Here is a 14,995-nt window from a genome sequence, read left to right as displayed (position 1 = left end):
TGGAGGAGGCTTCAAGCCACCTTAGATTCCTCTGGGCTGGATCCTTAAGGTAGGGGATTGTGTTCCTGTCTGTGGGAATGCAGGAGCCTCAACAGAAGCTGGGGAGATGTTGGTGCCACCATGTCTGTCTTCCGTAGGCAGAAGTAATTCTGCATTTCAGAAGAATTTTGTGAGACATTTTTTGGCATGAAGTCCTTGCTTTGTTAGCCCAGCTGACACCTGGGAGAGGCTGCAGGCCTGTAGCCTTGTTATTGTTTTCCTGCCACTGCCATTACAGTTCCCAGAAGAGAGGGTAGGGATTATCACATCATTCTGCAGGTACAAGGAGAGGAAGAGCTTTCTATGTAACCCTTTGATCTTGGTTTTAGCAAGGTACTAATGTGCCAACTTTTATTTGCAGCTGCTTCCCTCGCTCTGCTGAACATCCTTCTTCATCATCTTATAAATCTGACTGTTTGCTGTGGAAGGTTGCTATAAACAATAGATTTTGTAAATCCTGGTTATCAGGAGGCCTGTTAAATTAAAGCCCTTAATAATACTAATCTGTTTTCTTCTCCTCTGCAATGTGTTGTCGTAGCTGCCACCTAGTGTTGATGCTGATGTGTGCAGAGGTGAACGCCTCAAAATCAGCACTCTGGAAGTGAAAGTTATACAAACAAAGAAGCCAAAGTGGCTCCAAAGTTCATAATTGGTCTCCATAAAGATGAATTTATAATCAAAAATCGTTAGTACCCAGCGTTTGGCTCCATGATTGCTAAATTACTTCATTATTTGCACCTGTTTCCATGGAAATCACTAAGTGCTTCTGGGATGTGAGGCTGTAAAGTATTGCAGCACCTGCTTATCAAGGTAGAAAAGTACTTTTATGCTTATTTTGACCAAATTGTCCCTAACCATGTTGGAAAGGAAGAAGGGTGTGAATGTGTACATGACACTTTTAATGCTCCTAACATGTAGAATCGTAGAATGGCCTGGGTTGGAAGGGACCTCATCTTCTTCCAATCCCCTGCCATGGGCAGGGACACCTCCCACTACGCCAGGTTGCTCAGAGCCCCATCCAACCTGGCCTTCAACACTTCCAGGGATGGGGCAGCCACAACCTCTCTGGGCAACCTGTGACAGGGCCTCACTAGCTTCTTAGTAAAGATTTTTTTCCTAATATCTGATCTAAACCACTCTCTGTCAGTTTGAAACCATTCCTGCTTGCCCTGTCACTCCATGCCCTTGGAAATAGTCTCTCTTCATCTTCGGGTACCAGAAGGCTTCTATCCCAATAATAACAGGAGTTGGACAGAGCTGATGTTTCTTGTTCTGGATGAAATTTTGTGGATGGGTTTCCATTGCAGGAATTGAAGTCCAGTCCTGACACTTATTGGGAACTGCATGTAGTAAGGTTTTGTTTGTGCCTACACAAGCAGTGCCCTCGGCTGCACTGGTGCTGCAGAGTTAAGGAGAGACAGCACAACACAGGCCTCTACTGATGATAATAAATAAAGACCTTTCAATCCCACTTCCCAGACTGGTGTAGGCAGCTTTTCCTTTGGTTGGCTTCAGATCAAATGCCAGTCTCCCTCATGTGCATGTCTTCCCACAGCAATGGCCTGTCCTGAAGGGCAGGTGTACCAGCAGTGCGGGACGCCGTGCAACCAGACCTGCCGCTCCCTGTCCTACCCGGATGAGGACTGTGAGGAGCTCTGTGTGGAAGGCTGCTACTGTCCCCCTGGGCACTACCTGGACGAGCATGAGCAGTGTGTGCCAAAGTCTCACTGCTCTTGTTACTATGATGGGGAGATCTTCCAGCCAGAGGATGTTTTTTCGGATCATTACACCATGTGGTAAGTGTGCCATTCGTAACTCATCCCTCAACACTGTGACTCAAATTTTTGGATAGCTGGAGTGGTTAACAGGGTCAGTTCCTGTGCCTCCAGAAAACCAAGTGGTGAGTTTTGCTATTGCATCTCTATCCACGTAATTTCAAATGCCACCTCAGTCAGAAAACAGTCTTTAGCCCTGTTCTATGAACAGTTCCTACCAGTTTGAAATGGAGTTTAATTACTGACAATGCCTACTCTGTAGGCTTTTAAAATGTCACTTTAATGTACTGTGATACATTTCTTAAACATTAAAACCTATTTACCTCTATCAGAGATACAAATATTAAAGAGCATTTCTAATTGTTGAGTAGCGGCACACTGAGAACAGGAATGTAATTGCTGGGCAGCTCCTGGCAAGCCCGGTTTTGGGAGCAGTATCTTCTCCTTTTCCCCTTTACCACAAAAATCCTGAGTTTCATGCTCTAGATTGTCCCTTACCTCTCTCCACAGCAAAACTGCCTATTACCTTGCCCAGCTTTATCCCTGTGCAGATGCACTGGATTCAGCAGGGCAGGGCTAGCTGACAGCAGGGTTACTATGTTAGTATATCACATCAACTCTAAAGAAAGCCTCTAAGGCTGACAGGCATAGTGGATGGAGAGAACAAATCAGCCCCAATGAGAGGTGTAATTTTAGTACTGACAAGTTCCCTGTTGTCTGAAAACCACAATGTGAGTGAAAGCTAAATGTCGTTGGATTAACTATAAGCTCTATTTGTTTTTTTTTTGGTTTTTTTTTTTAAGCTATTGTGAAAATGGTTTCATGCACTGCAGTACAAACAGAGCTCCTGGTGCCTTCCTGCCTGATGTTTTTGCTGATGAGAGGCCATCTGCCAGAAGTTAGTATGTCTTAAAAAATAATTATTTCCTGGTTTTTTTTTCTTATTCATTTTCTTGATAATGTAGATTAGGGAAGAAGTACCGGAGGTTGCAATGGCTGGTGAGCTTGTGAGTATTTTTCTAGGTTTTTTTTTTTTTGGTTATAGGATAGAAACAAAATGTTTGCCTGAGAGGATGCAGAACTCATTGAGTCTCACCTTTCAAAATCATAATTAGCTACTGCAATCTCTCTTGAGCCGAAGAGGTTAAAGGGTCTCTTGGCAGTGATCTGAGGTCCCCAGATTTGAGGATCACATGCCATCAATGACTAACCAGCTTATACCTCCTGCTTCTGACTGGCAGGTTGCAAACTCTTCTTCCTGGTGCAAATGAAGCTTTCTGTGGCCTGAAGGTCAGACTGCTGCCAGGCTCCCACTGTGCCTTCCAACCATAAAACCTCCTGGAGACTGACAACTGCCTCACAGAGCTAGGCACTGCAGTGGAGACAGAACAGCAGTGCCATGGGATTTTTTGGGGTTTCCCGCTGATATATGAATATATTCTGATATATGAATATATCAGAATTTATGGGGTTGTGATCAGAGAGAGGGTTTGAGACTGGAAGCATCTCAGAGGGGACAGGGCTAGTGGGGATTTGGAAAGACTTGGGAATATCTGGGAGCTGGACTTTGATGATCCTTGTGGGTTCCTTCCAACTCAGGATATTCTAGGATTCTATGATCCCTTTGTGAACCCCAGGGGTACTGTCAAACATGGTGTCTCCCATGGCACACTGCCAAATGCACGGTGCTTGGAGAAGGTTTTTGGTTGGTATTTGCCGGTGCCTTAGAGACAAAGGGTTATTGTTGGTCTTTGCATCTTCTGATAAACTACCAGGCATCCTTGTTGCCAAAGCTCCTAGTGGAGAACACTGCAAATCCGACTGTAGGTACAGGGTAGTGACCTGCTTAATGTTTCTTGGTAGACCACCAGGTTGGCTCACCTGTTCTTCAGGTGAAGCCTTCGAGGTGTATCTCTAACCAATGTTGTTAGGGCAGACTTTTCCTGATATCAGGGTGCTAAGACTTACCAAAACCTCAGAGAGGCATGTTGCTAGTAGTGCTTGAAATAATGACCTGGAGTTTCCTGGGACATTCTGACAGAATCTGGAAGTCTCAAAGAGCTTGTATTTAAGTTAAGGGTGTTGTTATTTACAGTCACTAAAATTGTTATACTCCGTGTGGAAAGTGGTTCTAAATACAATCATATGTGATGCTGTTGCTTCTTGGAATATCAGTTTTCCACTGACATGGTTAATGTTTGGAATTGCACTGTTATGTTTAGTGCAGCTTTTTTTACTTCAGTATTAGAATACCTGCTTTTATGGCAACCTAACTGAACTCACTTCATGGAAAGTAGGGACTGTTTTCTTTACAATTTCATGGCATAGTGGTGTAGTGTCTATATTCTAAAAATTAGTTTTCTATTAGAAACGTTGATCCATCTTTTAGAAAAAATACTGTGCTAGCGATACTTGAGTTCTAATTGCAATTTTTGTAAAATTATTCTTTAAAGTAAAAAGGAGCCTGTTGTGCAGACCCCCCATGGAAACGATTTTGTGTCCTGCAAACAACCCAAGAGCAGAAGGATTGGAGTGTGCCAAGACTTGCCAGAACTATGACTTGGAGTGCATCAGCCATGGCTGCATATCTGGATGTGCCTGTCCAAAAGGGATGGTAAGCAGGCTTAACTGCACAGAGAAGCAGATTCTCTTTGCTTTCTTGCCTTCCTTCTTTTCTATCAGCAGTCTTCTTGCACCTTGGAAATAGGTGGTTGTGAGGTATTGACTATCAAATTGTGGCTGATTTAAAGAATGTGTATTAGTATATCTGCACAGAAGATGAACTTTAGTTTGTAATAATAATTAATAATCAAAATGCCAGAACTCACTTTTAAGACCAGTTTATGTCTTTCTTCAACTCTGCTACTAAACACCTCCTCAGTCTTTCTGAACTTCCCTAGTCAGAGCTAGAAGTACACAGACACCCGCATCCCAAATACTGACCCCACATCCAGGTTAATTAGAGGGATGGAGCACCTCTCTTATGAGGAAAGGCTCAGAGAATTGGGATTGTTCAACCTGGAAAAGAGAAGGCTTTGGGGTGACCTAGTTGTGGCCTTCCAGTACCTGAAGGGAGCCCACAAGAAAGAGACTATTTCCAAGGGCCTGGAGTGACAGGACAAGGGGGAATGGCTTCAAACTGACAGAGAGTGGTTCAGATTGGATATTGGGAAGAAATTCTTCCCTATGAGGGTGGTGAGGCCCTGGCACAGGTTGCCCAGAGAAGCTGTGGCTGCCCCATCCCTGGAAGTGTTGAAGGTCAGATTGGATGGGGCTCTGAGCAACCTGGGATAGTGGAAGGTGTCCCTGCCCTTGTCAAGTCTCCATCTCTACTGCTTCCTTCCTGTGTGTTGTACCAAACTGAGCCTTCCCTGCGTGAAGGAATGTGGGACACAGAACTTGCTAAGACGATGCCACAAGGTGTCCTGGAGTTGCAGGTGGTGTGCTGAGCATGATTTTTTCACTGCTAAGATGCTTTCTGGAGTTCAGGTTTATGTCCCACTGCAACCCTCAAATTTAATCAATAGTTTAGTAATTTTTTAAATAGAGTAAATAGGTTTTTACTCAGTCAGTGACTGTGAACTCAGTGTCAATTTAGAGCCCTGATAAAAAGTAGACAGAATAGCAGTTCTCTGTCTCTTGATGAGAGCAGTTCTCTTGATGCTGTTCTCTGAGCAGTAGAAGCAAGCATCAGTTCAGTGCTGTGCAAGACATCTGGGCAGGTGAAAAGTCACGCGCAGGATCTCAGAGGAGACTGGGGTTTAGCCCAGGATAGAGGTGGAGCACATGGTACACTCTTTATGAAGTTCAGTAAATGGCAATTTTGAGTTCCATGTCCAGGGAAAGTGATGGAGTCTAAGAAGCTTTTGATGTTCAATGCATGAAATGCAGATGAACATACCTAGCAAATGTTGGAAAAAGAATTGAGGTTGTGTCTTTATTTTATTTGAGATGGTTTTTGATAGCTGTGGTACTTGGAGGCATTGCTGGTACAGTTTTCAGACTGAGAGAAGCACATAATAAAGCCTGATGTTCTCAAATGTTGCATCCCAGGAAGTCTAGACATGAAAAATATTATTTTTAGGTTTTTTTTATCCTTTATACCTGCTCAAGGTTCAGGCTCATGAATATGAATTGGACATTGAGTGTTAGCAAATGAAATGTGGCTTATTACTTCTAGGATTTAGATGTATGTTTATGCTTAGGCTTCAGCTTTAGTGAATTTACTTCACTACTTTAAATTTCATTTTAAAAAGCAATTAACTTCACTTGGAACTATGTCTTTTTGTAAAGGTATGTTGTTTTTTCCTCTTCTGTATCAATACAGGTGTTTTCTGCCCCCAGATTCCTTCCATTATCTTTCTAGAAAAACAGCCCTCCTCGAAATTCTCATAATACAGTAATTTCTAGCATTAATATTAACGTATTTCTTGAACACTGCTACCATATTTTGCTGATATATGCACATTTATATCAATAGATGCTTCTCCAGAATAAAATGCCAGCTGTAGGCAAAAGCTTAGGCTTGTAAAATGTCTTGGAGGTACAAAGTGAAAAATACAGAACAGAATTTGAAAGCATCCATAAATTTTCACCACATTTTAAAAAAAAAGTGTTGCTTCTTTTCACATTTCAGTTTTCAAATGTATGTCCGTTTAGAGAAGAATATTCCTAAATAGTAGTGGGAGAACTAAACTTAGAAAAGCTTGTGGACTTCTAAAGTTCCTAGATTGTCAGGGTGAACAGTTTTTTCTCTGTATGTGACAGTCAGACCTCTTTGATTTTGTGAAGGGGCTTGAGATTTTGTTTCGGTTCCAGGATATGGTAATATCTTTGGACACAGTTGTGGAAAACAAATTATGATGATGACTCAACAGGAAAAAGAAAACTCCCCAAAATCAGCTTCCTGGTAATTAACCTTCATGTTTAGCACAGAATTGTGTATTCCTTTTCAGTAAGTTGGAACAAGCAATTCCTTCATAAAATTCTTGCCACGGGAGCAGTCTTTGGCCTTTTGGAATTGGAAACTCCAGTTGACTTTGCAGTGGTGTGGAACAAACCCCTGAATTCAAGATGGTTTGTCAGGTTTTGGATAGAAGGATCGGGCTCAGTATTTTTTTATTTTTAAAGAACTAGTAAAATAAGTTCTTCGTCCACTAGATGACAGTATGGTTCAATCTTCCACTAAGCTCGGCCTGGAATTACTTGTTCTCCTTGGCTTCCCATCTGATGGGGAATAGAATTTAGGAGATACACCAAAGTAATGCTGGGAAAAGCTGGTGTAGAGACAATCCCATGCAAAGATGGGATCAACCCCAGTGCCTTTGCCGCGTGGGTCCCCTTTTCCATGTGTTACTCCAGGCTCCACAGGATCTGCCAGCTGGTTGTCAAAGAGCAGTTTCCTCCTCACCAATAGGATGAGGTTTGGGGGAGAATTCTTTCTTATTTCTGTGTTCTTCAGTGAGCCTTTGTGCTCCCAGAATTACCAGACAACGTGAGAGGGATCTGGGGTGGTGACCAGCTGCTCCTTTCCATCCTACCTCTTTCTAACTTAGGCTGGGCACAATGAGACAAAGCTCTGCGAAGTCACAAAGTCTGTGTTTTCCAGACTTGTGCCAACAGAAGGGAGCAATAAGGGGAGTGGAAAAAGAAATTAATATTTCTTTTACTGGTTGGTCTCCCTTGTTGGTGTTCTGTAATCCTGATTAATTTACAAGCACTCACAGAGGTGAGCTACTGTTTGCAGGAAGGTCTGTGGGAATTATTGATTACTGAATATTTATTCCCATAAATATTTGCATGTTCTGGAAGAAACTGTGCCTTTTTACTAAAGACTTTTTTTGTGGCATATGAAAATTATCAATGATCATGGATAACTTGTTAGCAAAATAATTAATCTTCTTGCTTGCCTAAAATGGTTCATAAGTAGTGGATTCACCCTTCCCTGGAAGTGTCCAGTGCCGGTTTGGATGTGGCTCTGAGCAACCTGGGCTAGTGGCAGGTGTCCCTGCCCATGGCAGGGGGTTGGAACAAGATGATCTTTAAGGTCCCTTCCAACTCAAACCATTCCATGATTCTGTGATACCATCAGGAAACACAGTCAGATATGTAGTTTACATAAACAGCTCTCCAGTACAATTTGCAAGTGTATGTGGCAGTTAATATGTAATTAAGTTATCCCTACATGTGTAAAGAGATATTTACAGGTCAGTTAGTTATCAGTCTTAAACAGAGGAATCCGTAGTCTAAAATCTGTGTGGACAAACACCCTGCCAATTTTCAATTACATATCTGAAAAATAATGAAAAAGAAATAAATCAATGATTGCTCATGAACATGATGCTCCAGCTGGCTTGGTTTGAATTGGAAAATTTGCTGGGGTGAGAAATTGCCAACCAATTGATTATTTCCCCAGAAAATGCAGACAAAACCTGATTTCTTTCAACTGAAAAATAAGTTTTCCAGTTCATCTTGACTTAGTATTTTACATTGTTTTGATTTCTAGCAAATAAAAATGTTCAGTATGTCACAAAAAGTAGTTTTTCTTTTTCTGGCTTTGATCATCTGGAGGGTGGGAAATTCTCCATACTTGTCACCCTTTTGCAGAGCAGAAAAGATAAATCATAACATATGTGCAGAAGTGTGGGGAAAAATATGCTTTCTCAGATTAGTTTACTGCACTCCAGGTTTTTCCCATTGGAAAATATTAATAAATATACAAATGGAGTGTTAACCACCTTTCTGGGGAAAAAGAGGAGCAGAACAATCAGAAAGCACAAAATCCAGACACTCCAAAACTAGAAAATTAGTTTCTTTCAATTTCCAACGACTGAAGAAAAACTAAGGTTTTAAAGTGAAATGAAACATTTTGTTACATTCTGACTGCTGAAATAAAACTAATTCTAGAACTTTATATCAGTAGAAAAATGAAAAAAATATAAACCCTAAACATATTAATCAGGAAAGTTTGGAAGGTTGTTTTTTTTTTTTTCCTTCCAAACTGTTTTCAACTAAAATTTACCTGAGTGTTATTTTGATTTTTCCAGCTATCTAGCTCTGTTGTTTTTTTTCAGTGGAGGCTTATCCTGTGTTATGTCTTCGTGAGGAGGTGGGTACATAAACATAAGAAGCGTACAGCTAACGTAAGAAAGAAAAGTCAAGTGTTAAGCAGCACATTTTCATGGTCTCTCCTAACATGTTTTTGACTTGTCTTTGTCTGCACAGAAATGGTCAAAGGCTGTTTTAGTTAAAACAATACATTTATGGGAGAAATTCTTTACTGTGGGTGGTGAGGCCCTGGCACAGGTTGCCCAGAGAAGCTGTGGCTGCCCCATCCCTGGAAGTGTCCATGGACAGGTTGAATGGGGCTCTGAGCAACCTGGGATAGTGGAAGGTGTCCCTGCACATGGCAGGGGATGTTCTTTAAGGTCCCTTCCAACCCAGGCCAGTCTATTATTCTAAAGCCTATTAACTACTGGCTTCTAATATGACCCACTTCCTTTGCTTAATCCTGTACTCCTTTATACCTTTGACTGACTTTCTGCTGAAGCCCTGCAGGTGTGTCAGGAGGAACAGAGTGAATATCTGAGCTTCCCTTGACACAGAGATACTCATCGAATTGTGTTGACCAGGAGAGATCAAAGTTTAGGCTTATTGAGATGGAGTTTAGAATCAGAGGATCTCCTGAGTTTGAAGGGATCTACAAGGATCATCGAGTCTGCTCCTGGCTCTGCACAGGACAACCCCAAGAATCCACCCTGTGCCTGAGAGTGTTGTCCAAACACTCCTTGAGCTCTGTCAGTCTTGGTGCTGTGACCACTGCCCTGGGGAGCCTGTTCAGTGCCCAACCACCGGGGGAAGAACCTTTTCCCAATATACAACCTAAAACTCCCTTGACACATCTCCAGCCATTCCCTCGAGTCCTGTCCCTGGTCACAAAGAGATCAGTTTCTGCCCCTCTGCTTCCCCCTGTGAGGAAGCTGCAGGTGCTGTGAGGTCTCTCCGCAGTCTCCTCTTCTCCAGCTGAACAGACCGAGTGCCCTCAGCCACTTCTGGTGTGGCTTCCCCTGCAAATCCTTCACCATCTTCGTGTCCCTCCTTTGGACACTCTGACAGCTTTAGATTCTTCTCATATTGTGGTGCCCTAAACTGCCCCTATACTTGAGGTGAGGCCACACCAGTGCAGAGCAGTGTGGGATAATCACCCCCTGTAAGTTTAGGTGAGAAGGATCTTAAAGCTTCTGAAATCTGTAATGTTGTCCTTTCCTTTGCAAGACTTTGTCGTTTAGCAATTAATAAGGCAGAGCAAGGAAATGATGGACATTTCTGCCTTTTCCCTCAATAGTGGGGGAATCATTAGCTAGTCAACCACTTGTAATCCCATGGATGTAGAGCATCTTTGTCAGGGTGTTTATTGGTGCAAACAGGAGCTGTTCTCGTTACAGACCTGTCTTTTCTTGAAGTTGCCTCCCCAGAGCTCATGCCTCCTATCATCTCAAACACTCAGGATTGCTAAATCTCCATATTAACTGCTATCTACTGTTATACTGAGGGACCTCTGCCAGGCAGAAAGGGACCTGGGAGTTAGGATTGACAGGAAGCTGAACATGAGCCAGCAGTGTGCCCAGGTGACCAAGAAGGCCAATGGCATCCTGACCTGGGTCAGGAACAGTGTGGCCAACAGGTCCAGGGAAGTGATTCTTCCCCTGGACTCAGCGCTAGTGAGGCCACACCTGGAGTGCTGTGTCCAGTTCTGGGCCCCTCAGTTCAGGAAGGATATGGAGGGGCTGGAGCAGGTCCAGAGGAGGGCAACGAGGCTGGGGAAGGGACTTGAGCACAGCTCCTATAAGGAGAGACTGAGGGAGCTGGGGTTGTTGAACCTGGAGAAGAGGAGGCTCAGGGGAGACCTCCTCACTCTCTACAACTCCCTGAAAGGAGGTTTTAGTCAGGTGGGGCTTGGTCTCTTCTTCCAGGCAACTATCAGCAAGACAAAAGGACATGGTCTTAAGCTGTGCCAGGGCAGGTTTAGGTTGGATATTAGGAAGAAATTCTGCCCAGGGAAGTGGTGGATTCTCCACCCCTGGCAGTTTTTAAGATGAGACTGGATGTGGCATCAGTGCCATGGTCTGGTAACCGCAGCAGTAGGGTGGATCAAGGGTTGCACCTGATGATCTCTGAGGTCCCTTCCAACCCAACTGATTCTATGATTCTATGACTTCCCCAGAAAACTCAGCTGTTTGTGGATAGTGCTACTGGTCTTGTAGTACCAGATAGTGCTTGTAATGCTGCATGGCTTTGGGCTGCCAGATGTAGACCAGCTTTTGGATGTGGTGTCAGTATAACCAGTAGATTGTGTGTGTTACTGTTAACAAAATCATAATTCATTGAGTTTTGCAGCAAAAAATGTTTAGTCATCTAGTGAAAGTCCACTTTGGGTTTTTCTGTCCTGCTTTCTAAATCCAACCCACCCACTCTGCAGTGTTCAGGCAAGGTTCTCTCCCCTCTTTGTCACTGGATCAACAGTTGCTAAACTGGTTGTGATAGAAATACTAATACCAGTCTGTGAAGATGTTGAGGAGCAAGTAGAATAGGTCCTAATCCTTCTTTTACTAACCAGCTGTCTAATCCCAAGTTTTGTATCCCGAGGCAAGCCCCCGAGTTTATTGTGAACTGTGTTGCTGAACACTCTGCAAAAACTCAAACGTAGCCAGGAGTGTGAAGTCATATAGTGCTTTTTTTTTTTTTTTTTTTCTAAATGCCACCAGGAAGGAAGGAAAGAAGGAATTAAACTCCCTTGGAAACATGTGGTCTTTTCTGAACTGTTTTCTCACCATCCTTTGTAACTATTAAGTCTGAGGCAGAGCTGCAGCTCTATCATCTAGAAAAGCATTTCTTTGTTTCCATCTTGCTTCTTCTGGAGGGTTTTTATTTGGCATAATACAGCTTTCCACAAGCCACAGAGCATGTGAAACTGCATGAGAATGAAGGGACTCCGGGCTGTGAAATCTTTTTTATTAGTTGTTCCGGGTGGCAGTTAGAGGTCCCCATAGGAAAAGGCAGATTTGTTCTTCTTTATTAACCTGGTGTTCAGACTGCATTGGCCCGTATTTAATGGTAAAAAAGAAACTATTTTAATGATTTGAACGAGTTTAAAGCGGGAAGGTGATATTTTGTGACTTTTGAATGAGAGAAAGGGGAAGGACTCTCCATTTAGGTGTTCCATGAAGCAAGAGCCAAACCTATCCCAGACTTTGCAGAACCATGACTGAGTGAAAATTCAGCATAGGCAGTTTTGGTTGTGTTTGATTCTCTAAAACTATGTGTCTTCAAAATGGAAAGTAATCACAGAAAAAGAAAACAGAAAAAGATTGGAAAAAAACAAATAGTCTAAAGGCATTGCTTGCTTTTGTTTGGTCAGTGGTTTTTTTTTTTTTTTTTTTTTTTTTTTTTTTTTTTTTTTTTTTTTTTTTTTTTTTTTTTTTTTTCATTTAAGAGGGAAAAATTATTTGTTTTTATACAAAGAGAAACTAAGATCAGTAGGGTAAAACTGAGAAAGAAAAAATTGTAGATAGTACATAATGACCTATTTCCCAGCAACTGAGTTTGTGAGAGTGGAATAAAATCTCAAGTAGGTTGATATTTATCTTGCCTTCTAGGAAGTAAGGATTTGAAAGAAAATGAATGGTTACTGCAATTTTCAGAGGAGAGTGGGCTTTGTTAAGGGTCTGTTGTCTATGACAACAGGATCTGCCTTTGCACATGGATTCTTCTGGCACTGTGGTTCCTGGTCTCCTCCTCAGTGATCCTATCTGTGTTTTTAGTCCAGCTGAGCCCTGTGTCTGGCTACTTTTGTGGTAGGCCTTCCTTGAGTTTGCTGTGTGTGAGAAGCACGTGCTATTCACCTGCTCTCCATATTTGGGTTCACCTGTTTTATCCCCACTGCACCCTGCTTTGGGTCAAATTGGACTTTCTCGTTGTGACATTCTTGTATAATCTAATCCATTCCCCCAGCAGCTCAAACTGGTGGGAGCAAGATGTAATATATCTGCCCATAGTTCTATTTATGTTTATGGGGGAAAAATGTTAGTAGTGCTGTACCTTGTCTTACCTTAGATAGTCTTGAACCATTTTGTCTATCTGTTCCTTTGCTCTTTATCTACATGTTCTTTGTTTGCTCCTCACTCCTTGCTCCCCTTTGTTGGGACAGGTACCAACAGACCCACGTGGTGACAAACTCTCTGTTTTGGTAGGTGCGACATGAAAACAGGTGTGTTGCTCCTGAGAGATGCCCATGTTTCCACAATGGAAGAGAATATGCCAAGGGAGAGACAGTGACTAAGGACTGCAACACCTGGTGAGCCACTGGAACATCACTTTCCTGTTTTTCTCCTGGGCATCTGACATGTTTCTAATAACACCAAATATTGTTGGCTTAACAGGTCTGTTTCATAGGAATTCAGGTTTTGCAGCACCTATTGCACAGACCATCACATTCCCTTTGCATGTTGCATGAAGACCCAGCAAAACTCCTCGTAATATCTAACAACCTGTACCTGGTACCTTACAAATAGGTTGTGTGTCTGTGCAAATCCTCTGTAGGCACTAGCTAGTGGATTTGCTCCTTGATTTTGCAGCACAAGATAACAATATAGGAGCTCCTCTGGGGTGGGAGGAATGGAGTCTGCGCTTTGTCACTAAACTTTTTTGTCATGCTTCCCTTTTTTTTTTTTTTTTTTGCTACTTGAGACCTTTCAAATCAGTCCTTTTCAACCAGAAGCTGCATCAGCAGAAAGGGTGTGATGTGCCAGCTATAATATGATAGATGCCCTTCAGGAAAATATTAAAGAATTAGGCAGAGACAGAGTTGACCTCTTATATCTCTAAAGAGTGCTCAACCTATTGATATTTTGGGGGGAAAAAAGAGTGAAACCTCTGATAGCTTAGAAGAAAAAAGTGCTCCATGTCTTTCACCCTTATCCTGTGTGGTCCATGAAAAAGAATTTATAGGTTCACAAGAAAGCGATGGGCTGTTCAATTTGCATGAAGGGAAGTCTTCAGCACAGCTTTTGGGGAGGTAGAATGTATTTGCCACTCTTGTCTTCTGCCTGCACAGCACACTGGCTGCACTGGAGGTGCTTTGCTTTCCGCATGTGTGCGTGGAGGGAATGTTGGCTCTCCCCTGCAGAGCTCCAAGAGTCCAAGGTGTAGGACACTGAGCCACCAATAGTGTGAAAACTCTGTTTTCCTTGAATTTACACCTCAGAATCTGTCATAAATTCTATCCAAAATGTCCCTGACCAGCTTTGTGGCACCCCAGGAACAATGTTTGTTATTCTCTGCGTGACTGGGTGGAGTTGGATCAGAGAATCACTGTTGAATAGTCTTTTGGCTTGGGTTTTGTTTGGTACATTGACCTCTGAGTAACGGTGATTTCAAGTCTTGTATTCTTAAACTAGTGGGACCACTCCTAACTAATGTAAGTTAGACTTGAATTAAGGTTTTATGTGGAAATTTTGACCTTTCAGTGTTTTGTTTCATTTCTTTCCTTTGTAGCTACATATAACATTGTGAATCATCCACTGTAATTAAACCTGGGGGAAAGTACGACTTGAAAGGGAGAAAGATGGAGGAGAAGCTGATATTTTGTATAGATACAAGTGCTATAATCTGCTTACATTTCGTATAGGTAAAAGTGACTCAGATGAAAAACAGACACGATGAAAGTTTTATTGAAACAAGAAGAGTAAAACTCCTGGGTGTTGTTGTGAAATTTGCAAGATTCTTCGTAATAACCATGCACAGTCCTTTTATTTTCAGTCATTCTTATAATCTTTGATCTTAAAATAGTCATAACCATGTTGCTTCATTCTTGTGACTGCCTGTTGTAAGTGACATTTCCTCAAATACATAGAATTTCCTTCAATGTCGGGGTTAAGAAAATGTTAGAAATCAGGCTTTGTCTCATTGATAAAAAGTTCTTCCTCGCATTTTAGGTATTTTTCTTGTATGTGAAAGTAAAATTGTAAATAGGGTCCCTCAAAAATGCCACTAGGGCTTTTTTGAACTATGTGTCTTTGAAAAGTTTCACTATAGTTCTCAGCAAATATCAAGTCAAATGTCATTTAGAAAGCGATATAGGAAATTACTATTGCTTTGAGAATTAATAAGGATTGAGAGTCTGC

At 42.1% G+C, this 14,995-nt stretch overlaps 1 protein-coding gene across 1 annotated transcript in view; it reads left to right on the top strand.

Annotated features, from left to right (window-relative positions):
- The window catches only part of VWF (von Willebrand factor), a 132,666-nt gene that overhangs the window by 40,964 nt on the left and 76,707 nt on the right, over positions 1-14,995 (top strand). Inside the window, exons 16-19 of the mRNA XM_027733254.2 lie at positions 1,595-1,835; positions 2,618-2,712; positions 4,268-4,428; positions 13,064-13,167. Of these exons, the coding sequence (XP_027589055.2) occupies positions 1,595-1,835; positions 2,618-2,712; positions 4,268-4,428; positions 13,064-13,167 (601 nt within the window). The remainder of the gene's footprint in view (positions 1-1,594; positions 1,836-2,617; positions 2,713-4,267; positions 4,429-13,063; positions 13,168-14,995) is intronic.

This window comes from Pipra filicauda, unplaced genomic scaffold, assembly GCF_003945595.2.
Source record: "Pipra filicauda isolate LSUMZ 115617 unplaced genomic scaffold, ASM394559v2 scaffold188_size1440453_pilon, whole genome shotgun sequence".
Classification (NCBI taxonomy): domain Eukaryota; kingdom Metazoa; phylum Chordata; class Aves; order Passeriformes; family Pipridae; genus Pipra; species Pipra filicauda.
This window is presented reverse-complemented; position numbering and strand designations above follow the sequence as displayed.